Source organism: Sphaerodactylus townsendi, linkage group LG01 (assembly GCF_021028975.2).
Source record: "Sphaerodactylus townsendi isolate TG3544 linkage group LG01, MPM_Stown_v2.3, whole genome shotgun sequence".
Classification (NCBI taxonomy): domain Eukaryota; kingdom Metazoa; phylum Chordata; class Lepidosauria; order Squamata; family Sphaerodactylidae; genus Sphaerodactylus; species Sphaerodactylus townsendi.
Genome location: NC_059425.1, coordinates 138312478 through 138337216, shown reverse-complemented (window position 1 = coordinate 138337216; position 24739 = coordinate 138312478). Strand labels below are relative to the sequence as shown.

The 24739-nt window shown below is 40.1% G+C and overlaps 1 protein-coding gene across 1 annotated transcript in view; it reads left to right on the top strand.

Moving 5' to 3' along the window:
- The window catches only part of TTK (TTK protein kinase), a 76347-nt gene extending 52030 nt beyond the window's left edge, over positions 1-24317 (top strand). The window contains exons 10-22 of the mRNA XM_048495491.1: positions 327-450; positions 6393-6571; positions 8977-9116; positions 9645-9771; positions 10294-10386; positions 12340-12497; positions 12585-12736; positions 15566-15690; positions 17151-17231; positions 19586-19762; positions 21564-21654; positions 22914-23005; positions 23747-24317. Coding sequence (XP_048351448.1) covers positions 327-450; positions 6393-6571; positions 8977-9116; positions 9645-9771; positions 10294-10386; positions 12340-12497; positions 12585-12736; positions 15566-15690; positions 17151-17231; positions 19586-19762; positions 21564-21654; positions 22914-23005; positions 23747-23830 — 1623 coding nt within the window. The 3' untranslated portion in view covers positions 23831-24317. The remainder of the gene's footprint in view (positions 1-326; positions 451-6392; positions 6572-8976; positions 9117-9644; positions 9772-10293; positions 10387-12339; positions 12498-12584; positions 12737-15565; positions 15691-17150; positions 17232-19585; positions 19763-21563; positions 21655-22913; positions 23006-23746) is intronic.
- The last annotated feature ends 422 nt before the right edge of the window (positions 24318-24739 follow it).

Here is a 24739-nt window from a genome sequence, read left to right as displayed (position 1 = left end):
AAGGCTGTGGAACTGCTGATGAGTCTGACTTGCCACTAAGTATCATGCAATCTCAAAGCAATGTGTTGTGGGCTGGAAGATCTGATTCTGTGCATCTGTTGATGGTTTCTCTAGGTTTTAAACTTATAATGATGATCTAGCTCTGCACTTTCATAGTCTGCCCTGAGCCTTTAAAAGCAGACGGTCTATAAATACACAAGCAGGACACTGAACCACTAACTGCATTCACCTGCTTAATAACAAACTGATGGGGTTCTATTTGGGTTCTGTGGCTGGGATTTTCCATGGTCTCTTTTTTTTTCAAACTTGTGTATTTTTTTGTTCAGCCATTGCCCAACAGGAAACCTGCAGAACTACAGTTGTTGGATGAAGACCACTCAGAAGTTTCTGCCAATTCAAGCATAACCTTAAGAAATAAACACGATTCCAGTTACGCTGCTAAAATGAAAGGTTTGTTTAATGTATTACCAGTTGGGAGCTAACATTGATCGTCACGGTGTGTGGTGTTTTTGCATAATCCTATGAATATTTTCCCCAGTTCTTATAAAATACATGACAAGAGTATCTTATGGCACAGTAAATTGTACTGCAAGTTAAAATTCAGGACAGATGAAAACAGTCTGCTCTTCAAACATCTATAGATTCCTCATTATTTTATGGCTTTGTAACCTGGGCCCCTGAAAAACATAACTTCTTCCCTTGAGGGACATTGCTGCTCTTGTCACTCTTTTGTCTCTTTCTACTACCTATCTAAAAGTCCAGATCCATAATCAAGATCTGCACAATTGTAATAATGTCCACCAAAAGTCCTGCTGTAATGATTTGTCAGCAGCTTGTCTCCAAACCTAGAAACTAGGGACATAAATTCCATACCTTACAAATGGTTTTGTATTTTTTATACATTTTTTTATAATTAAGACATTGGGGACTACTTCATCTTCTATTCATCAGTGAGGCTGGACTCAGACCACCACCAGAGATTTACTTGCCCTAGTATAGAGGGAATTATGAGGAAACCATAAGATAGCTAAGAAACAAGTTTGTTTCAGTGATATATGTGGGTTGGTTTATTGTTTTTCTTTTCTCCAGTCTTCTCAGTATTACAGTAACAAAGTTACTGGAGTGTCTGAGACTTAAGAATGTGTAACAGTGAATTTTCTTGTTCAACTCATTTATTATATGAAAGAGAAAGTCTTTTAATTTTCAACTGTTTCTGATAGGAAGAGCACCGAAGTACTACAAAATATCTAAAGTCCCCTAAAGTCCCCTATTTCATTCATCCATTCATACACACCCAACCTTTCTACCAATGAGGCAGGGGGACATCTTGACTGGGTGATTTCAACCTTCCTTAGAGAGGCAGGAAACAGATCTTGAATTTCCTGTTTCTTTGGTGTGGATCAGTCATCTTCAGTCTTTTTCCTGCCTCAGATTGGAGTAGCAGCATTCAGAGTATGCTCTTCTCTTGAAACCTGGATTTTGTGCTTCCATTTGATCTTAGAGCGCTTTCTTCACTTTCACTCAGTTTCTGTTACTTGGGCTTTCTTTCCTAATTTCTAATTTTTTTTCTTTGAGCTCTCATCTATCTCCTTTCCTTCCCATCCCTTTCCTCCCCATCTGTCAGTAGGGAAAGACGAGGAAACAGAGGCACAGCGTATCCCAGGCCTCATAATACCGAGGGATGACACCATTTTATTGGAGGAGGAGCTGGGAGCTCCTCTTACAGCTGCCCGCAGCAAGTGAGAAGGAGAAAGGGGGCTGAATTGCCAAGGACCCACTACCACGGCTTATCATGAGGTTTCCTCTGTGGGAGAAGAAGAAAGCCACGGCAAAAAAAAGGGCACAAGAATGGTTCAGTGGTCATTTTGACTCAGCAAAGCTCCCAATATCGGCCCAATAAAGGACAGCCAATTTGCTTCAATGACTGTGGGAGAGATACAAGCTGCCGGATCTTCTCACTAACCAGTCAGTAAGGCTTACCCTTCAGGATTAATCCTGAGTAAGACTCCTCACCAGGGCACTAAGAAGTGATGAAATTCTTTAAACAACCTATGCTGGAACTGATTATTAACCATCATGACTGGATGTCATCTACTAGACGTCATCTACTAGAGTACTCCTCACTAGACTGTTGCTGCTCTCCTTCCCCTAGACAGTCCTACAAAGGGATTCTGAACCTGATTGTTCTTCATGGGCACCTGAGGCAACTGTGAAAAGGGTAGGAGAAGCACAAAAGACCAAAGGAATCTTCCCCTTCCAAACCATCTTCTCACAGTGAGAGAGAATTAAGTGTGGAGGAAGGAGATTTTATTTCTGAAGATGAAGAAACCGTATTGAGGTTCCTTCCTAAGATTTTTTAAACCTGATGATTACCAGCATTTGCTAACCAAAGCTGTGGCAGCACTGGATTTACAGGATAATTCACAACATAGCTCCTCTGTGAACAAGGAATCAGAAAAGGGCAGACCTATGGGCAAAAGGGAATTCTTTCCGCACTGTGATGTTACTGAAAAGGTTTTTCTCTTTCCTGATTTTTTGAGAGGCAGTTTTAAAAGGAATGAGACAAATCAGCTGCCATCAGAAACTTCTCTTTATTTGTCAAAAAGCTTTATGACCTTCCTAGCTTTACCAACAAGCTCTTTAATGTCCCTCTTGTGGATGCTCCTATGTCTGCGCTGTGAGCCATAGGCCTGGTATCTATAGATTGAAAGGGCAGCATTCGTGACCTCATGGATAAAAGAGCCATGTTTGCTCTCATAGAGTCCCATGAAGCAATAGCTAATGTCTATCCACGCTTCAGCTACTTTCATCCCTAGTGTCCAGAGGATCTACCATCTGCTTGAGAAAGGTCATCCAGCTACTACTTCCATCCAGTTGCAGAATGTTGGAGAGGGCCAACAGAATTAATTTATAGCCAGTTCATTTACAGCAGATGCCACCCTCAATGCCCTCATCTTTTTTATCCAGAACACTGACTGTGTGGTAATGGCACATCACAACATCTGGCTGAGAACTTGATCAGCCAATCTACATTCCAAATCCGTAATCAGTACATACTTCTTTCAGGAAGATTATCTGTTTGGAGATCCACTGGAGAGCATCCAGGCGGTCACAAAGGATAAGAAGAAGACCATAGCCAGATATGTCAGCAAAAATGAGAAGACCTCGAGTCAACTTACCTTCAAATCTCAGTGTACCTTAATTAGATTCTCTAGGGATTCCAGAAAATCTACCTGGGAGATTCTGGTCATCCCTTTTGTCACCAGGATTTCAACAAGTCCTTCAACAATTCCAACAAGACCTACAAGTCCAACTGGAAGACCAAAAATCTCAAAGCATGACTGTACACATATTCCTGTGGGAGGGAGACTGCGACAGGTCCAACAGGTGTGGCGTCAACATCACACAGATGCCTGAATGTTGGAAATGGTCTCCAAGAGTACTCCTTAGAGTTTGCCAGGATCCCCCCTGAGAGATTCAAACTTTTACCCAAGTGCAAGAGCAAGGTTAAGCAACTCAGGACCCAGATGGCTCTCCTCTCCAGCACCTCCTGGAAATATGGACGACAGAAGAGATACGTATGAAGAGCAGCAGAGAATTTATTTCATATTCTTCATCGTTCCCAAAAAGAACGGGGACTGAAGGACCATATTGAATTTAAAATTGCTGAACAAATAAATCAAACTGAGGAAGTTTTGGATGGAGTCCCTTTGCTTTATCACCAAGACTGTATAACCCAATGACTTCATGACATCATTGGACTTGACCAAGGCCTACCTTCACATCCACATCTTCCCTGGCTACAAAAAATACCCCTGTTTCCAGTGGTGGGATTCAAATAATTAACAACCGGTTCCGGTGGTGGGATTCAAATAATTTAACAACTGGTTGTTTACAAGCACAATTTTAACAATTGGTTCTGCTGAAGTGGTGCTAAATCCTACCACTGCCCGTTTCTGTGTCAACAACAGTCATTTCCAGTTTTGAGCTTTGCCCTTTGAACAATCAGTAGCGCCACATGTATTTTCCAAGGTCCTCCTGGCACCCATCACCTATTTTAGGGAAATAGATGGGTACCTTTATCCTTATCTGAATGATCTGCTCATAAGATCCAGCTCCAGGTAAAAATCATTGACATACACACATACATCCAATCCGGGTGTAACAGAACAATGAATTCATCATCAAGAACTCTCTTGTTCCTACCAAATGGCTGGAACATCTGGGACTTACCATAGACTGATTTCATCATGCCTGATTCCTGCCAGAGACCATCAGGGGGATGGCTGCTCAGGTAATGTACAGCAAATCTTACTCTCTGGTGCAGCTTGCCAAACAGATGGATCTCATGATCTCAACCACCAACACAATTCAGCCGGGAACCAACAAAGGCTGTTACATCCTTACCAACTGGATGTCATGAACAAGATGGACAAGAAAATACCCCTCGTTCAGAAAGTATATTCCAGCCTGACTTGGTGGACTCAACCAAACAGCAAGGTGTAGCATGTCTTGACTCAGCTACAGATGTTTATGGATACCAGCCTGACCGTATGGGGAGCAATACTGGAGGACCATCCAATTCAATGTTTATAGTCAGCTGCAGGGTCCAAACTGCCAATAAACAGACTGGAGATTCATTCAATATGCCTAGCACTAATCCCATTCAGGTCGAGGATTCAGAATCATCATGTAATATCCCTGAACAATCAGGTGAGATTGCATTCATCGCAACTATGCACAGAACTAAAAAACCTTCTTTGGAGAGGGACCAACCTTACCTCAATCTAGGCAGAGCATGTAAAAGGATGCTTAAACATCCAGAAAGACTGGCTAAGCCACCAGCTGATCCAAGACACAATGGTTTTAAAAGAAGTCCCTGTTCCTGCTGGTGATGAGACGTCTTGACCATCCACTGATGAACCTGTTTGCTTCTTTAAACAACCATTAACTGGGCAGGTTCTGCACCAAATACTTTCATTCCCAGGTAGAAGGCACCGACACACCTCTCTGCAGACTGACCCAAGAGGCTACTATACACATTCCCTCCCATTCCAATTCCCCCATAACTTTTCTGCAGAATCTGCAAGCTGAAGGCCATCATCATCATTATTGCACCTTATTGGTCAAGGCAACCTTGGTTTTTGACCCTAAAGGAGCTGTCAGTGAGGCTTTCTCTATGTTAGCTCAAGTCTAAAATCTTGCATCATCAAGGCCTACAAGGCTAATAAGATGCCAGTCCTGACGAGGATTATGGCACATTCCGTATGCATTGCTGCTACCTCAGCATCATTCTCCAGTGAAAGAAATTTGTAGGGCTGTGACCTGGTCCACACCTTCAACCTCTGTTAGGCACTACAAATTGGACTTGTATAGTTATGCTGAAGTGACCTTCAGTAGGAGAGTATTACAGCACATTCTGGATTAATAATAATAGACAATGTCCTGCCTTATTGGGGACACTGCTTTGGGAGGTCCCAGTCAAGATGGTCTCGTGCCTCATTGGGAAAATGAACTGTTGGATATTCACCATTAATGATCGTTCTCTTATGAGGTCAGGAGGACATCTTGTCCCTCCTGACTACATCATCTATACACTATCCTGCCCAGGCCACTGTATTTATCTTCTCAGTTATAACAGGTTACTCTTGTTCCTTACACATACTTTATTTTTTGTCCTTTCTGTTCTTTAACAACTATACTTTACGATTATGAGTAACGGATGTTTCACAGTTTGAGTGTGAATTATACTTATCCGTATAGTCGTCTGCTATCAGAATATCCAGGCTGAAGATGGGTGATTCATACCAAGGAGATAGGAAGTTCAAGATTTTTTTCCTACCTTCCTAAGGAAGAGTGGGAATCTCCCAGTCACGATGCCCTCCTGACCCCATAGGAGATGGACCATTCACAGTGAGTATCCAATGGTCTGTTCTCCCTAGGGACCCAGATCAGCTTATATCATTCCTCTTGCTTTCATTTTATCCTCACAACATTGCTGTGAGGTAGGATAGGCAGAGAGAGAATGTCTGGCTTAAGCCCCCCCCCCCCCGCCCCCAGTCAACTTCCTTGGCACAAGTGGTGATTTGAACCTGAGTCTCCAGGGTTCTGGTCCATCATTCTTAACTTCTACATCACACTGGTTGTCATGGACTCCATGCCAAACCAGCAGACCTCCTAATCCTTCTTTCACCAACATCCAAGAACCCTCACCTCTATCATTTGGGCAACAGATAAATTGCCCAACTGTGTGCTTTGAGAGCAGAACATGCTATTATCCATCAGAGTAGTCCAGCTGCTTTCTTCACAAGCTGGAAGCACAATCTAATGCCATCATGTTAGGAGACTCCACCACCCCCATTTTAATAATGATATGCAAAAATTATTTTCAGAAACTGAACTACCTCATGAAGGCCTGAGGAGCATAGAGTCAGGCAGTTCAGAAACGAAGTGGCAGTGTTCTCTTTCTTCTGAAAGTACCTCCAAAGAAAATGAACAGTCCATAATAAGGTGTCCTCCTTCTGGAACTAAATTGTGTCATCTCGAAGTGATGCAAAAGAAGAACTCAGAGGTAATTTCGCAAATCCGTTTAAGTGAAGTTTTTGGCACTCCTTGTTAAGCTGTGCTGTGTCAGTCGTGGTGAAATGTGAAAGCAAATCTTGGTCATTTGGCTTTTTATACACGGTGGGCAGTGCACAAGTGCATAAGCATGGTGTCCAACTAGCTTTTACATTTTCCAGAAACCATTTGATAGTTACTGATTGTGGAACCATCCTTTCAATTTCCAAAATATAAAGATGTTACATAGTGAGTGGATCTCTGAAAGACATTGCCGTATTCTGGTATTTGCAATATTTGGCTAGCTAGTGTTACTGGCCTGATAGGGGTAAGGGTTTTATTAAAGGGATTCTCCACCAGCTGCTAAAAGTGTAACAGCACACATAGGGTTTTAAAAGTAGCAAAGGGGAATGAACTCTCACGTTGGCAGCAAGAGGGGCCAGGAGGAGATCTTTTAGACTGTATAATATGGGGAAGGAATTCTGGCAATGAATATTCCACAGAGAAGCAAGAGTCCAGATTGAATTTAAACGTTTTATATAAATTTGTTTAAAAATACAAACACACAGTGAGACATAAGAGCACATACATTCAAGTTCCTAAGATATAAAAAGGTTTTAAAAGATAGATTGGATGATAGAAATGGAGGGGGGTTTTCTGGGTAATATGTTACCTAAATTCAGCTGAAGAAGATCTTGTAGAAGGCAAGAATTCAAATGACCAGCATCTGAATCCAGGCGAAGGACGATATCGTGTCTCAAACTGACCAGACCAAGGAAGGTACAGGCTAGTAAGAGCACTGGTGTTGGGGTGAACTAAACTTTTATACCCTTTTGCCCAGGTAGGGGCGGGAACAAGTGAGTCTTAAGTTTCATTTTTCTAAATTCTCTGGAACTTCCCATGCTGGGCTTGCTGGGCTGAGCCCTATCCAAAAGCTCTTCTATTGTTCTAAACCTTGGGACAATGGGAGTCAATTGGTCCTAGATTATATCAGGAAGCACAGAATGGCTTTATGCAAAGTAACTCTTACAGTCTCTGCCTTCAGTATTCAGATTTGAATGAGGCTTGATTGATTCAGGATGGGATCTTGTTGTTAGGGAGATCATATCTAGAGGTTGGGGAAATGCAAGGAAGCAACCATCTGTTGCTAGAAGAGATAGTGAAATTCAGCAACTGATGCTAAAGTGGCTTTCCATATTCTTTGTTTTAACAGTATCTTTGCAAGGTGTGGTAATCAAGATCATGCCCACAAACGAAATGAGACCTCCAGGTTATGCAGGAGTAACTCATCCACTGATTTAATCTTGCAAACAGACCTTTTGCCTGGGGCCTGCTTTCAGCTTGGACACTGCTAACCACACAAAAATATGAGAGGTGGCTATGACCTCCGCAAAAAAAATAATGCTGTTATGATCATTACAATGTCAGCATGGGTCTGTTAGTCAGCCTCTTCTTCTTTTCCCTGTTCCATGTCCAAAGCCATGCGTGGCAGAAAGATTGTCACCTAGTAACATTGAGTTTAACAATACGGATGTGATTGGAAAAGTCTTTGAGTGCGAAGCATGGTGATGACTCCACAAGTAGCATTAAGTATGCAGTATTAACCTGACCTCAAAATAGCATCTTGTATATAGAGAGTGGCCCTTCTCCAGCTTGTTGGAATTGCCTAAAGATATTCCTGTTTGCACAAACTTGTTTGTTTTAAAACATTTAAACTTGCCTTTTCTTTTAAAAAGAGGCCCCAATGGTTCACATAATATTTAAAGATGGATATTAAAACAGTTTTACTGTAAATCAGCTTAAATCACAAGTGTTTTTAGGTTTTTGTTTGTATTTTAGCTCTGTTTTTAATTGTATTAATGATGAGTGTGTTTGGTTTTAAAGTGTGATTTTGTTAGCCACCTTGATGATCCTTTTGAGGGCAGAAAGGAGGGAATATATATGTGTAAAAATAACTAAAGACCACGGCAAAAGGAGAGTGTTGATGGCTGAAGCAGCTGTCAAAGTGTCTGAATATGTTCTTCATTACTCTGTGGGAAAAGGCAACAAAAACATTGTTGCAGTGAGTGGTGCAGGATCTTGGATTCATACTAGAAGAGCTGGATCTTAAGGAATGATGGCCAGAACTACTATGAAGTAGGTTTGTTTAAAGCTCATCACAGCCTTGTACTTGTCTAGTTCTGTTTAGCAAGTGGCATGCCTGTCATCCAGATGCTGATGCAGTGAATACTGCTGAATAAGTGTGCAGCAGCTCTGAACTTTAAGAGGACCCCGTGCCCTACAGATGTCACTTGACATTGTCAATCTTTGATTTGCACATTATATTTTCATCACTGCAAACAGGTCTGTCAGAAGGACCTTCTGTACTGTATGTGGTCAGTGGAAAACTGGTGGCAAACACTTTTCTTCGTTTTGTAGGAGAAAAATCTATGTTTCGAACAGCCAGTGCTTCCGATTTCCAGAAGATTTTCACCACCAGAGACTGCTTCGAAGAGAAACAACCAGGCATTTGTTGGCAGTACACCTTGCAACAACACATCAAACAATTACATGACCTGGTAACTTTCTCTGTGCTGCGCTCTGTTTTAATATTTTAGAGAAATTTATATATTTGTGTTGGCATTTGCTTTGGTACTGTTCAAATAAGCTAGCGGTTAATTGTGTACTAGACAAATGGCAGGCATGTTTTAACTGTTCGTTCATGTAAGTGAGTGCCTATGTGAAGTCCAAGAAGCATCTTGTAATTGGGTTTAAAATTTTGGACTGAATTCTTTAAAAGAAAGTAAATCTCATCAAAAGTAATCGTGAACGGTGATAAAAACTAGGAAATGTCATTTCATATACTAGACAAAATTAAGATTTTGAAGTCTGAAAATCTGTTGAGGGATTGCTTGAAAACAGCAAACCAGCATTAGATCCTTTGATGAATCAGCAAGTTGTTAAATATTGCTGGCAAGCTACATTTCAACTGCTGGTGTTGGGGGAGGGGAAAATCAAGATTTTGATTACTTAGCAGGAGATTTGGGTGACAGTAGGATGTGTACCATATTAGCAACCATTTTAATGAAAAAAAGTGTTTTTGACAGTTTCAGCACTCCTGTTGTAAATAATGATTTTCTTCCGGGGACAAAGGTGACCACACCTTACAACCAGTTTTCCTATTTTAATCCTTGTACTCCAACAACTCCATTCCAAGGACAGAACTGTTTACAGGTAAGAGACTTTTTGAAATGCCGGCTTAATTGGTCTTAACAAGAACTAGCACAGAATTCAGCTGCTCCTGAAAACCTATTCATCAACTTTGCAGGCCTTTCAGCAATCTGTGGCCACAGTTGTGAGGTGGCTGTACTGGTTGCCACAGTGCTATGTCACTTTTGGCCTAGCTATATTTACCTTCGGCTGGGCCAATCATGCTGCAGAGCTGCCATCCAGCACCTCGCCCCCATATTTAATTTAAAAGTTATACACAGAATGAAAAGTGTTGAATAAAACAATTTCACCTGAGGTAATGCTGTATAGTGGGACACTTTTCATGAATGTCATTGTTGTGTTTAAAACATATAAATGAAATTTGTCACTGTGCCAGTTATGCAGAATGTACCCCTTCTTCTGTTAGTTATACAGTGTGATACATGTTTGTAGGCCGTCATAAACACCCAAATGAAGTGCTAGGTAAGACTAATAACTAAACATCTAACATATTTGTGCACAAAAATATGTCCTTTTATTATTCAGGTGTCAGCTTCTGCTCCTTCCAATGAATGTATTTTTATCAAAGGAAAATGGTATTCTGTGTTGAAAAAAATTGGCAGTGGAGGTTCGAGTAAGGTAAGTTGTGAAATGTAGTTCTAAAAACCAATCTAAGTCGCTAACTTTCATGTGTGAGGTAACACAAAAGTAATGTGTTTGACTAACTGCACAAATAATGTAAGGTGACCTGATTTTCTCTGTCTAATGCTGTGTTAGAACCCTTCCTCATATGCAAAATAATGTGCTTCCAATGCACTTTCACAATTGTTTGCAAGTGGATTTTGCTATTCTGCACAGCTGCATTGAGCACCATGCGGCCACCAGCCTCACCGATTCCCCACCTATCTGTGACAATGGCAAACCCAAGTGGATTGAAAGTGCATTATTCTGCATGTGTGTAATGGACATTACTTTACCTTTTAATGGAATTTTTAAAAGACTGAATTTAATGTGATAATTGATTGCTAACTGATAGTCTCCTGGATATCTCACATTGCAATAGTCACTCATGATGTCTTCTGCAGATTCCTAAACCTGTAAGTTGGGCTCACACTGCCTAAAAACAGATAGTTTTGCAGACTTGAGGGACTTCCCAGGTTTGCAGAAAGATTTGTAAAGGTATTTTTAAAAAAATAGTGAGGAATTTAAATCTCTCCAAAGCAAAAACATTGTCCGCATATGTGCAGCCAATGCCCCTACCTCTTCCGTTTGACAGCAGCTGTGTCTGGAAGCCACAGCAGGTCCTGCTGCAGAGACCAACAGCTGTGCAGGGTATGCCTGTGGGCGGGGACAAATCCCAACAGGTCTGAAGGGGTTTGCCATTGTCATAAATAGGTGGGGGGATCGGTGAGGCTGGGAGCTGCATGGGTGCTCACCAGTATCAATCGTTAGTAGGATCAAACCTTGGCGGGCCTGACTGCAGAGGCAGAAGATGAAAAAGAGCTTAGATTTTTACTCCATCTTTCTCTCCAGCAGTGGCGTAGTGGTTAAGAGCAGGTGTACTCTAATCTGGAGGAACCGGGTTTGATTCCCTGCTTTGCCTCTGGAGCTGTGGAGGCTTATATGGGGAATTCAGATTAGCGTGGGCACTCCAACACATGCCAGCTGGGTGACCTTGGGCTAGTCACAGTTCTTCGGAGCTCTCTCAGCCCCACCTACCTCACAGGGTGTTTGTTATGAGGGGGGAAGGGAAAGGAGATTGTAAACTCCTTTGAGTCTCCTTGCAGGAGAGAAAGGGGGAATATAAACCCAACTCTTCTTCTTCTACTTCTTCTGTAATGAATCTCAAAACAACTTACAAACTCCTTCTCTTCCTCTCCCCACAGCAAATATCTTGTGAGGTAGGTGGACCTGAGGGAGTTCTGAGAGAACTGTGACTATCCCAAGCCAACCCAGCAGGCTTCATGTGTAGGAGCAGGGAAACAAATCCAGTTCACCAGATCATAGTCCACCACTCATGAGTAGAGGGGAATCAAACCTGGTCCACTGCTCTTAGCCACTACACCATGTTGGCTCCCATCCTGGGAGCTGCACAGGGGTACATGAGGGAAGGAACTCCCCCTGCCAATGACTATCACTGGTGTCCACTTGTTCACAGTCTTAAATTCCTAGAGCTAGTGGACTTAATTATCTAAAGGACAAGCTAAAAGCCTGGATTATTCTTTGACATGTTGACATTTGAAGTATAATGAACAAATTGAAATGAAAAATAATTACAACTTCTTTGTAATTATTGGGTCACTTGAATAGTTATTTGGTATTGGATCACTTGAATAGTCCAAGAGTTCTCAACACATGTTTGGTTATTTTTCTAAGTGGAGGGGAAATATTTCAGCATATGGCTGAGATGTCTGTATTCATAACAGCAGATGAGATTAGCTTTGTAGTGCCTGCTTTAATCATGACGTACAGTCTGTAAATTGGGGAGGTGCAGAGCTTTGTTTGAGGAACTGTCTTGGTTTCTTTATGCTTTACAGTCTAGGATTGTATGAGTGTACTGACAAACCTGCAGTATCTGTGATTGTTTTTCAGGTATTCCAGGTACTCGATGAAGAGAAGCACCTTCGTGCTATCAAATACGTCAATCTGGAAGATGCGGATCAACAGACTATAGAAAGTTATAAAAATGAGATAGTTCATTTAAATAAGCTTCAACAACACAGTGATAAAATTATCCGACTTTATGACTAGTGAGTAATTTTTTTTAATTTTCAGGATCGATTTTTTTGTGTAAGTTTTTTCTCAAATATATATTTACTTGTATAACCTTGCTTCAGTGAAGTACATGAGAAGAGTATCTTCATGGTGATGGAGTGTGGAAATATTGATCTTAGTAGCTGGCTTAAAAAGAAAAAAGCAATTAACCCATGGGAAAGGAAGAGCTACTGGAAAAATATGTTGGAAGCTGTCCATACAATCCATCAACACGGTATTTATCAAAATCTGTCTGTGTCTCTAGTCTCTATAGTGCTTTGAGAATTTATATTTCCTCATTTTTAGTCTTCCTTTCTTACCGAGACTCACTGAATTTTGGATGTGGCTCACAAAATGATTTTGTGGAGTCTGTGCTTACTAGATGATTTAGGCTATGTTCCTTGATGCACAATAGATTAACACTTTTCCAGCTGGGAATGAGGCTGCTCCCTGCATGAAGTGAGAGCATTCCTAGAGATGCTATGCATTGTCCTTTTGAGCATGTTCTATTGTGTATCCTGCATTCACTGTTTACATTGGTTTGCCTGCTGCTATGCATCACTTACCTGCTTTGAAATTCGTCGCAAACATCTGGATTCTGAGCAGGACAACCCATTCAGTGTAAGAAGTTAGCCATACCCAAAGCAGATTTTATTCTTTGATTAGTGCTTCCTATTATTTCGGGTTATTTGTGGAAGGGAACTTGTGTTGCATTGCAAAGAAATGAAATCTGAAGTGAGATACCCAGGAATATTTGTGTTCTGCAATTTGCATTAGTTGTATATGTGTATTAAGTAACATGCAAATCATGTTTGAGAAGTGTGTTAGAGTGAAGTCAGCAGCAACTTTGTCAATGTGTCTTGTATGATTAAAACATTACCAAACTCCAATAAAATATCTAAAACAGTATTACATGAGAAGTTATTAAAATAGTGTAATTACTGATATCAAGCCTCAAAAATATTTACAGATTAATAGTTTAAAAAAACAGCAGAGAATGTTTCCAATCCAACAAATCCTCACTAATCATCAAATGCGAAAGAGAACAAGAATGCTTTTACCTGTCACACTCGTATGAGTATTGCCAGGTGAACAGCTGGAGTGGGGGAGGGTGCATTCCACAGGCAAGGTGCCACTGCCTTGAAAACTGACCATGTTCGAGGGGAAAAAAGGTAAGGCCATTTTGCAAACATGAACCTTGGTGTCAAACTAGAGAGGCAAACTGCCTTTGTGTGTGGTGTTCACCCTGCTCTTACTTGGCCCAGAATGAAAACAACTTTTCTATGAAGATATAATAATCCTCAGACAAGTCTGCCGTAAGCTGCTTGGACAAAGGAAGCTAAGAGCAAATGTTCATCAAAGTCTTACTTCCTAAGCTTACTCTAGGCAGTTCAGGCCACCAGCCTATACATGTTTTCTTCTTGCCATCTTCACAGTCTGCCTGCAGACTAGACTTCAGTTTCACCTGTAATACAACTAACACTGTTCTGGTTTGTTTTTTTTAAATAATCCATGAGGTAGTTTGAGGCAAATTCCAACAAGGCAGACTGTTCACATGAAATGTTGGGTACCTTGTTATTAAATTTGAACTCATAAATAACTGAAAGGAAGTTACTGCCTGAAACCCACAAAAAGTTGCATGTATGTGTGCATTATTGAATTAAGAAGCTGCAAGTATACCAGTGCCAGAAGAACCTCTGTTACAAGTTTTCCCATACTGCTGTTACTGTTAGGGAGTTTTACAACAGCCAAGGAACATTTAAGCATACCATTTGGTATCACCTCTTAATTGTTTGAAGTATGTTCCCAAATGTTTTGCTACGTCAGGGAAGGTCAGACATTATGTTTATTGGAGCTATATAATTTCTTTCCCCTAAGAGCCTTGATTGTGACCAGTCATAAAATGGTGAGTTGGTGGGTGGAGCTAGTCCCAAAAAGGAGGCATGTACAAAAATTACAACATATCTGAGTAGGTATGCAGTGCTTGGGTGATGAAATCTTTCCTCTGCTGTTTTCACAAAACAAATTGCCATCGCCACCTGCCCAAATTGTTACTTGCCTGCAAGTGAAAAATACAGAGTTATCTCTCTTTTTCCCCCATGAAAAAAAGTAAATATAAGCTTTGAAGCAAGAAGAATGAGTCAGTATCAGGTACCTTTTTTATCCAGAGCAAAAAGGTTTGGGATTGGCAGTTGCATGGAGAGGCTGTAATGAATAGTGATTAGAAGTTTGGACAGGTAGGCTGAGATCCCCACTCTTCCACAGAATCTGAGATCCCCACTCTACCACAGAAGCTTGCTGGGTGACCTTGAAGCAATTAGTACATACTCAGCTGAAAGTAGCTCACAGTGTTATTGTAAGGATAAAACCAATGATGAGAACTGGTGTTGGCCATTTTGGGGTTCCCACTTTGGGGAGTGTATATGTGAAATAAATAAATAAATAAATAAATAAATAAATAAATATAAATTTCCTATCCTTTTAAAGAAGCTTAGTGTGATATTATTTACTTCCATGCCATGAAAATCTTCAGCTGCCCATTTCCATATATGAAGCTTTTATTAAAGACGCAGGACATTTTTCCTGCAGGCTTTCTGCCAACTTTAATGCATGCATTCATGGAAGTTAAGGAGACAGAAAAGGGAAAGTGGGCTTGTGACCTGCCAACCAGAGCAAAGGTGCATATTTATTTATTTATTTATTTATTTATTTATTTATTTATTTATTTATTTATTTATATTTTAGATTTATAGGCCGCCTCTTCCCCGGAGTGCTTACTTCTTCTTCATCAAAATGGGGGGGGGGGGGTAATGTTTCTGTGGTAGCTTTTTTTGGAAAAATAGGGAAGCAATCACCATGGCACTGAAGAAGAGACAGAGAGGTACTTTAATTGCTTGAAGAGTGACTGATTATTCCTGAGTGACCTTCTGCCCATCCCGTTCTAGCTATGTCATGCAATAGGAATTATATTATAATTATAGATGATGAACGAGAACAGAATAAACATTATTTACAGACAGTTACCTCAGAAACTACATACTTAATTCAAACAATTCTTTTTCAGGTATTGTTCATAGTGATCTGAAACCAGCAAATTTTCTGCTAGTGGATGGAATGCTAAAATTAATAGATTTTGGCATTGCAAACCAAATGCAACCAGATGTGACTAGCATTGTTAAAGATTCACAGGCGAGTAAAGCTTACCATTGGGGGAAAGTTATTTTTTTGTCTGCTGGAGGTCCCCTCTCAATAGCAATTGTTATTATCTCTGGGATAGTGAGGCTTTTGTCACTGACGCATCCCCATCTTGATTCTCCAGTTTGTTACTTGGAAGTCTCAAGCTTTTATTAGTTTCATCTTTCCTGTCCCCTGCTTACAGTTCTCCTCATTTCCAAAGGAGTTTGTGCAATAAAGCCAAAATTGTTAAAAGTTCCAAGATCTCATTCCGCCTTGTTCGATATCAGAGCCATTTTGGGTGGCCTGGAAGATGTGGTCTGTGGTTGCACAGGCAATCCAAAATTGCACCCAAAATCTTATGAGGCAGTTTGTTGAGATCTCAGCACTTGGAAATTATTTTCTGTGTTGTTTCACCTCCCCTTCAAGATGTTTCTGCAAGCTCGACCTTTTTATTTTGGTTTCCAGAAACATCTACAGTAGTCCCAGCAATAGTTTTTTGATCTTCATTTAGAAACATGACTATTAAAATTATAATTACTTAAAAAAGATATTGTGAATTCAGAAAAGATATGAACTTTTCCGTATGCTATGCTGGCCCTATTAAGGGTAGGAGGGCCTGGCCTTTGTCCTGACAGATTGTCACAACAATCACGTTTTCTGCACCCAGGCTAAGCTTGCCTGTCCACTGTACGTGCATGCCCATTCAAATAGAGTGCAAACCTTGTTTGCAGCTTTGTTTGACAGAATTCTTCTGTCAGAAATATTCAGAGGTGCAACTTGATCTTCTGCCAGCACATTTGACACTGCACACTGGACCTGCAAGCCAGAAGAGAGAGCAAGTGGCCAAGGTGGTGCTTCATCCCTATTAAAATGATGTGCCTTCAACAAGCACATCATCCCACCTCCTGGTGAGTAGCTTGTTAGGCTCCCAATGTGGGACTGTCGAGAAGGTCGGGGATGAAAGCAGCACTTACCTGCAACTGTTGCTCATTGAAGATCTGTGCAGGCACACAGTCTCTCCCTCCTGCCCTGCTGTAAGCTCTCTTCTTGCTTATAGTTTGGGCTTCACCAGCTCAGGAGGAACTGAGGCCAAGGGTTTCCATTGCATTAAAGCATGTGACCGCTTTCATGAGAATGGTTCAGTTTGGCTCCAACACATAGTATCCCTGGTGGTTTCTTACCTGAATAGGCTCTCCAGCACAGACCTGTTCATGTGCAGTCCCAATGTGTGTCTGCACAGAAGACGATGAGCAACAGTTACAGGTAAATCCAACCATGTTTTTCAGAAGATCTAATCTAGGACTCTTCTAATACCTTTACCACTTACCCCAACCTATATTTGGATGGGTTAAAATTTTGAGTTTGGAGACAATTGTTTTCTGATCCCTTGTTAGTATAAACTTTCAAAAGGAAACTTGAATACTTAATATATAATTGTTTAGATGTATTTAACCCTATTTTTATGTTGTTAGGTTGGCACAATTAACTATATGTCACCAGAGGCAATTAAAGACATGTCATCTTGTGTAGAAAATGGAAGGCCAAGATCAAAGGTAAAATATTCCTATCCTGAGGAAAGGTTAAAATTTTGTTCTCTATTTCTGTGCATTTACGCTCATCTGGGACAAGGTTATTTCACTTTCTTGGATACAGTGGTGGAAATGAAACAATCAGGATATTGTGAGTGTGTGGGTGGGTGGAGAGCGCCAAATATTACAGGGAGTAATTTAAGACTGACTAGGAGAGAAGAGTCAATCTAAACAAAAATTTAGTTGGAAAAACTAGAAAGTGAGAATGTAAAAAACTTGATTTTAAAAATTATTGTTATTATGGCTAGAAATCAGTAATACAGCTTGTTGAAATTCAGTACAGCAACAGTTTCCTTACAAACTCATAAAACAGTCTTGTTGACCAAAATTTAACATTTAGACATCACTTCAGAGTGTCCTGAGTTCTTCATATAGTTTTATTTTAGCATTACAAAAATCGCCTCAAGTAGTCCATTATTACTATGCATGTGGAACTGAGGCCTAGAGAATCAATTGCTGGCCCATTGCTACTGCATGAGTCTGTGGCTGAGATTCATAGTCTATTGAAAACCAAAATATTCTTACTGGCTTTCATGTGATATGAAAGTTGCACCTAAATATGATTCATCTTCCTTGTGTATAGTAAGCATTATCTGTATTTTGTTGCTACAAAAGCTCTTTATTGCGTAGGAGAGAGGAAATACTTGATTTTGCTGTTTTGGTAAGGTAGATAAGCCCAAAACAATTTTCTTCCAGTAACTTTCTCAAAGAATGAGATAACAGAATAATTACTTGGCCTTCCTAATTCACATCGGCATGTTAGTCTTGCCCCGTGAGATTAGCATGTTAGTCTTGCCCTGTGAGAATAGGGTTTTTGTGATTAGTTAGAAATGGAAGAAGAGGTCACAAATATCACCGTGCAGTTGGTAAAAAGCCTAACTGCCAGGTACAGAAGGAGAGCACCCCATTTACAGGTGAAATGCTAGACCTCTGGAATACATGACCGCCAGGTTCCTAGGCATGCAATAGCTGTTTTGAATGCATAGTACAGCTGAAATAATCCAATAAAGTCAGAACCTGTCTGTGAATCTTGCGCAGTGGCAGACATAAGCAAACCCACTTTTAAGAATGTGGAAACTTTAGCTCCACTGCTAAAGAAATGTCTTTACTGAGTTTTAGCTGGACCTTTAACATAGTGATAAGGGCACCTATGCAGATTTGGGCAGTCCTAGAAGAAAGTGGTTTTAAAGATGGTGCCTATCCAGAACTTCTATTTCAAGGGTCTTGTTCCATGTACAAAGTGTCTACTACTAGAAAGAAATGAGTCCAGAGGTAGAGGAACCAAAGCAGGCCAAGGTAGGGGCCGCTAAGACTGCAAACAGGAAGAATCCATGTTTATTGCAGGCATTCTTGGAACCCCGGTATGGTTCCTGCTTTTAAACACTTGTACCTAAAGTACTTGCTTTAATGTCCTGAAGTGTCCCATTTTGACATCTGAAATCAATGTCACTGTAGTAACTTGCTACATTGTGCATTCAGTACTTATACTCAGCACATGTTCACAGAGAGAATGTGGGTTGAAGCCAACCAGATTTTGCTGATCTGGAGAGAAATAACTGTAGGGTAAAAGCTGAGTTGTTGGGACTAGGCAGACCTTAAATACAAATAACCTAATGCAGTGGTCCCCAACCTTTTAGAATCTGCAGACACATTTGGATTTCTGACACAGTGTTGTGGGTGCAACAACGGAAGGGCTGCCACTGGAGGCAGAGCCAGCCACAAAATGATTGCCATAGTATAACTTAGCAACATGGTATAGATCCTTGAGTTCTGGTGGCAGCTGCTACCAAAGCAGCACTTTAAAAAATCTGCACAGCCAATCAGAAGCTTTGCTGGGTAAAAACCCTGGTTGGCTCCACCTACTTCCCCAAAACACCAAGGTGAGCACCTGAAAAGGTTTCAGTGGGTGCCACGGTGCCCATAGGTATCACGTTGGGGACCCTTGATCTTGTGGGTTGAGTTCAAGGTTCTGTTTATACTCTGAGCTGTGAGAGAACGTTCTCATGTTTGGTAATTCTTCACTGCATTGATTTCTTAAACATGTTTTATGACCTACAGGCTCTAGCAGTCATTGTAACATTGTCTTGAAAAGCCATTTTTATAACACTCTTGCATAGTTATATATGTTTCTTTGGCTTGCTGTGAGCAAACTGATTTCTCCAGTCAGCTGATTTCCCATACCAATGCAAAAGGTGTGTCATTGATCAAGTTGTATACCTTATTCTTATTGCTTAAGCTTCATTTTGTTGCATCAGGTAGGTGATATTCTGTAACAATGAGTGATGGTGCTAATTGTCTGAGGACCCTTTTGTTTTTAGATCAGCCCCAAAAACGATGTCTGGTCATTGGGATGCATTTTATATTGCATGACTTACGGGAGAACTCCATTTCAACATATAACCAATCACATCACAAAACTTCATGCCATAATTGACCCTAGTTATACAATAGTATTTCCTGACATTGTGGAAAAAGATCTCCAGGATGTCTTAAAGGTAACTTTGTGAGTGCAATGTGGTTGCCATGCAAACTTAAAGGTGATTTAATTTCTGACTTTTTAATAATTTATGACAAATTACCTATACCAGGGATCTCCAATCTTTTCTTTCATGAGAGCAACTTCTCAGTGATGAAAAGTATTCTGAGTGACTCGCCCCTCTATTCCTCCTTCAGCACGTTACCAAGTTTTGTTCTGTTCTGCAGATGAGCCATGGTCCAGAAAGAGCACAGAACTGAAGCTTATTAGCTAAGCAGTGCAGAGAAAAGTCTTGTGAATAAAACTGGGTTTTCTAGGAGATTCATAATCTGCTTTGCGGCAGCTTGCAAGCTACCTTTTGGAGATCCCTGGTCTATGCTGACTTCCTTCCCTCCTTCCATCTCAGCTACAGCCCGTATCCTGGATATGTTGAAGCCTGGTCTTAGTTAAAATAAATTATATAATAATTATTTTAATTTAATGTTATAAATTAACTGATTAAGTGTAGTTTGGTAACTTATACAATAACAAGTGAATAGGTGTATACAACTTAAACTGAGCAACTCCATCTGGTTTGTAATCACTTTAATATTAAATATGCTATAATGTAGTACCTGATGCCTGAAGGCAGTTTTGGAATAGATGAGGGCTATCATGTTGAAATTTAGTCACAACAAAATGGAGGTGTAACTGAGGGGCGGGGATGGGGATCTGACCCAGGAAATTAGTAAATCTCCTATTCTGTATGGGATTACATTTCCCTAAAGGGTTCTTAGCTTGGGGAGGAGGGGTGCTCCGAGAGCTGGCCCTCCTTTTGGATAAGCAAGTTGCAGTGGCAGCCCGGGTGCCTTTTCAGCAGCTTTGGCTGATAAGCCATCTACAGCTCTTCCTGGACAGAAAAGCTCTGGTCACTGTGGTGCATGCCCATATAATATCTAAATTAGATTACTGCAGTGATGTTGGGGCTGCCCTTGAAGATTGTCTAGAGGCAACAGTTGGTACTGAATGCTGGGACAAGAGTGTTGACTAGAGTGGGTTGTAGGATCCATATCACTCCAGTCTTGTTCAACCTACACTGGCTTCATTTGCTTCTTTGCTCAATTCAAGGTTCTCTTATTGATATTAAAAGCCCTGTATGACCTGGGACCAACATACCTTGAAGACTGCTTTCTCCTCTACAAACCTATTATTATTATTATTATTATTTATTCAATTTCTATACCGCCCGATCATTCCAGTCATCCTTGGAGGCCCTGTTTCAGTTGCCCCACCATCTGAGGCTAGTTGAGTGGTGACCCAAGAGAGGGCCTTTTCTGTTATGGTACCTAAACTTTGCGGGAAACCCTTTAGGGAAATGCAATCCCATACAGAATAGGAAAACTTCCTCCTCAGGGAGGTTGTCTGTCTTTTTTCTATTGGCATCTTAGTATCACTGACAATAATTGACACTACAGGTATGGTGTAGAAGAAGCAGGGTAGTTGGGATATCCATTATTTAATATTCTCAGATAATATCTTGCTATTCTGGTAATGGCAGATTTTTTAAACATCTAACTGCAACCTATTATACCTTAGCCTGCCTCTGTTCAGAGGATCTACCGTTTACAATGCCCAATTATATTTGTGAAATAGGACCAACTTTAAATCTGCACAATGAGTTTTGCTGTAGAAATGAATTACATAAATGAAGTACAGAGATAGCTCAGCAAGTTTGCCTGTTCTTAAGACATGAAGAACAAGTTATGTGTAGCTATATTAAGGAAATGGCAGTCTCTCTTTGGAGGCTAAACATTCTGTGTGTTTTCTGACTTCTCCCCCAGCGCTGTTTAGTGAGGAATCCTAAACAAAGAATATCAGTCTCTGAATTGTTGATTCATCCTTATGTGAATATTGAAGCCAACTCAGCAACAGGTAACTTAAATAGCTATCATGAAATTAAAATTGCAGTTTGTTTACCTTCACCAGAATGTTATGGACAAAAGTGGTGTGTGGGCCAGTTGGGAATGTATAAAATCTAAAAGATCGCCTTTCCCTGTGAAACTGGATTGGAACTGAGGTCTTTCTCCTTTTCCTGGATGAGCCCTGTGTTTGGGTGGATCATATGATGCTACTTTGGTCCCAAACATTTTCTGTTTGTAGCCCCTAATTTAAGAAATGAAATGCCAGATGTAACAAACACCCATAGGGGAGGTGGTTTCAAGTGATTGACAGAATGGAATGATTAATCCCTGTCTAGTCCTGATTGGCTGAGGGGAATTGTCTGCAGGTTGAAAAAGAGGCAGTAAGAGGATTTTTTTTGTTTTGTTTTGGAGTTCTCTGGGGAGAATCCCAGGAAGGGACACTCTGAGAAAGGGGTCTGAGCCTGAAAAACTGAAAGGGCTAAGAAATAAAATTAGGGTGACCCTAGAAATGTGTCATTGGGGCTTCTTTACTCTCCCTAAAGGGGAGGTCTCCTAGTTATGGCTGCAGGGAAGTGCCTGAGGAAGACTGGTCAGTTTTGAAGTGGAAGACCAGCTTCCGAAAGGGATAGCTGTGACCCTTCTTGGTGTAACCAGTAGACATGAGGATTCTAGGCAGGGACCCAACCAACTCACCTTTGGGCTTTGGACCATATGAGAGCCTAAATACTGGAATGACCATACATACTTCTGTTTTTCATTGTATGTTTATTTGTTCCTCACCCCACCACAGGAAGTTTAGCTTTACTGTTCATTTAAATAAAATCTTTTGTTGCACTATAAAGTGGTACGGCTCTGGTACTGATTATTCTAGAGGTACTCAGAGGAAAAGGCGGGAATAATTTCTGAGGAAATAGTTCCTCTATTTTGGGGCTTGTGAGAAAATAAGAATCCATTTCTCCCCCTCCCCCCACCCCTTGTGGGGTCTTCGCTTCACCAGACAGCATACAAAGGTGCCTTTCTTACTTGCTTCACACAAATCCTGAAAGGCAGTTTATTTCAAGTGTTTTTTGATCGATAGTGCTTTTCCAAGGGTATTATGTTGGGTTATATGATGATAATCTGTTGTGTGTTTAACACCATCCCCTTCCCCTTTCTTTTAAACTGGTGGAAATATACAATATTACAATATTTATAGTATTTTTTATTTTTTTTAGAAGAGGCAGCAAATAAATGTGTGAAGTTTTTGTTATGTTTATCTTAAACCTTTAGGAGATGCAAAAGGAACAACAGAGGAAATGAAACGTATTCTTGGTCATCTTATTGGCCTGAACTCTCCTAACTCCATTACTAGAGCTGCTAGGGTAAGTAAATTAGTACCCTGGAATAAAATAATTTCATATTTGTAATATGCATTTAATGCTTATAAAGAATTCCATTTTGGACACAAGAGAGATATGTACTCAGAATGTAAAAAATTACTAGTGAGGAATGGAATAGAAAGAATTGAGTGGTAATAGAGAATTTGCTAGAAATAGGGAAGCTTGAAGTATCCAGTCTTTTAAGAAACATGTTGCAACATATCAAATCAGATGGCAGTCCTGAAATAAAATACTTAGAGGCCCAGTGTTTGCGACCATTTCTTCCCAGTTTTAGACATAGAACATAAGAACATAAGAATAGGTATATCAGTCCACATCTTGTCTTCATGGGGTCTGTCACACAAGCTGTGACGTGCTAAACAATGTACAGCATAATAATGTTTTTTCACAGTAGGCATTTTATCTTGTGTAAGTGGAACAATGGGAAAAAATCTCCATGATTTCAACAAAATCTGAAATGTTTCGCCTCCACATCAGTATTCATGGTGTATTGCTAATTTTCATTAAAAAGAAAAAGAAAATCCCAGTGAGCTTAGTTACATTTGATTGGTGGGGTAGATTGTAAATAGAATGGAGAGGTAAGGATAACAAATGGAGAAAGAAGCAACTGCAAATAAGTGTACTTGAACTTTAGAGCTGAGGAAGCAGAACCCAAAAGCTATACAAGTTCTGAAGAGTGATTTGAAAGAAGCAACTAACATCTTTTGCTTTTTTATATTTCAGACTTTGTATGAGCAGTGCAGCAATGGCGAAGGATTAGATGTATCTGTTTTTGCAAACTCTGGTAAATCGTGGAGTGCAAAGTGATATATAAATTGTAACTTTAAAATAACGTAATGAAAATGCGTGGTATGCTAGGTATTGACTGGTCCTGTTGCGTCTTATTCTTGTAACGAAATGCTAATCTGTTGATACATTATTTGCATATCAACTTCATTGTGAAACAGGTTGGAATATTGATGTAACATTTGAACAGTGAACGTGAAATGGACTTAAAGTTAAAAAGTTCAGAAGGTTTCTTACCCTAACTCTTAAAATTGTGAAAAAAACATTGTGATTGTTCCATTACAAAATGTGAGCCTTTGTCATTTGTTGATCTCAATCATTTAATTTCATCCCTCTCTCATCCAGTATAGTTCCAAATAGTGTTTGCAGAGGACGCTGATGTGCATGTGTATGTAAATAAAAGCAAGTAAATTGATGTACCTGTGTTTTATGCTCCCCTGGAAATTTCAATGTGTAATATGCCGATAAAAAAGTAACCTTGTAAATAAAAAAAATTACAGTATAAAAATATGAAGTATTCTCTTGTAAGAAATGAAAATTCTATGGACTTATTTCTCACTATAGTAAAAAGCTGACAATTTGCATTTGTGTTCTTATGAACTTCAGAGGTATTTCGGTGGCTATTGCAAACAATGCTAGATTGGGGTATACCATTTTTCCCCCAGTATTTTTCAGCTTCATCTTTAAATGAGAAATTTTCAAAAACAAATTCAGGAACCCCATGCCAGCTTTTTCAGCTTTTCTGAATTTTGTTGAGTCTTTTAAAGTCAAACCCAAAAAATTCTCAGCCACAGAGCAGAAAGCAGGAATTAGCTGAACCATAAAACTTTAATTTGTTCACTGGCTTTCTCCACAAACCTGAGCCCCTTCTCAGATTTCAGCATTTTCATCTTCCAATACTTTACTTTTTAAAAGATAGAGGATGAGAAC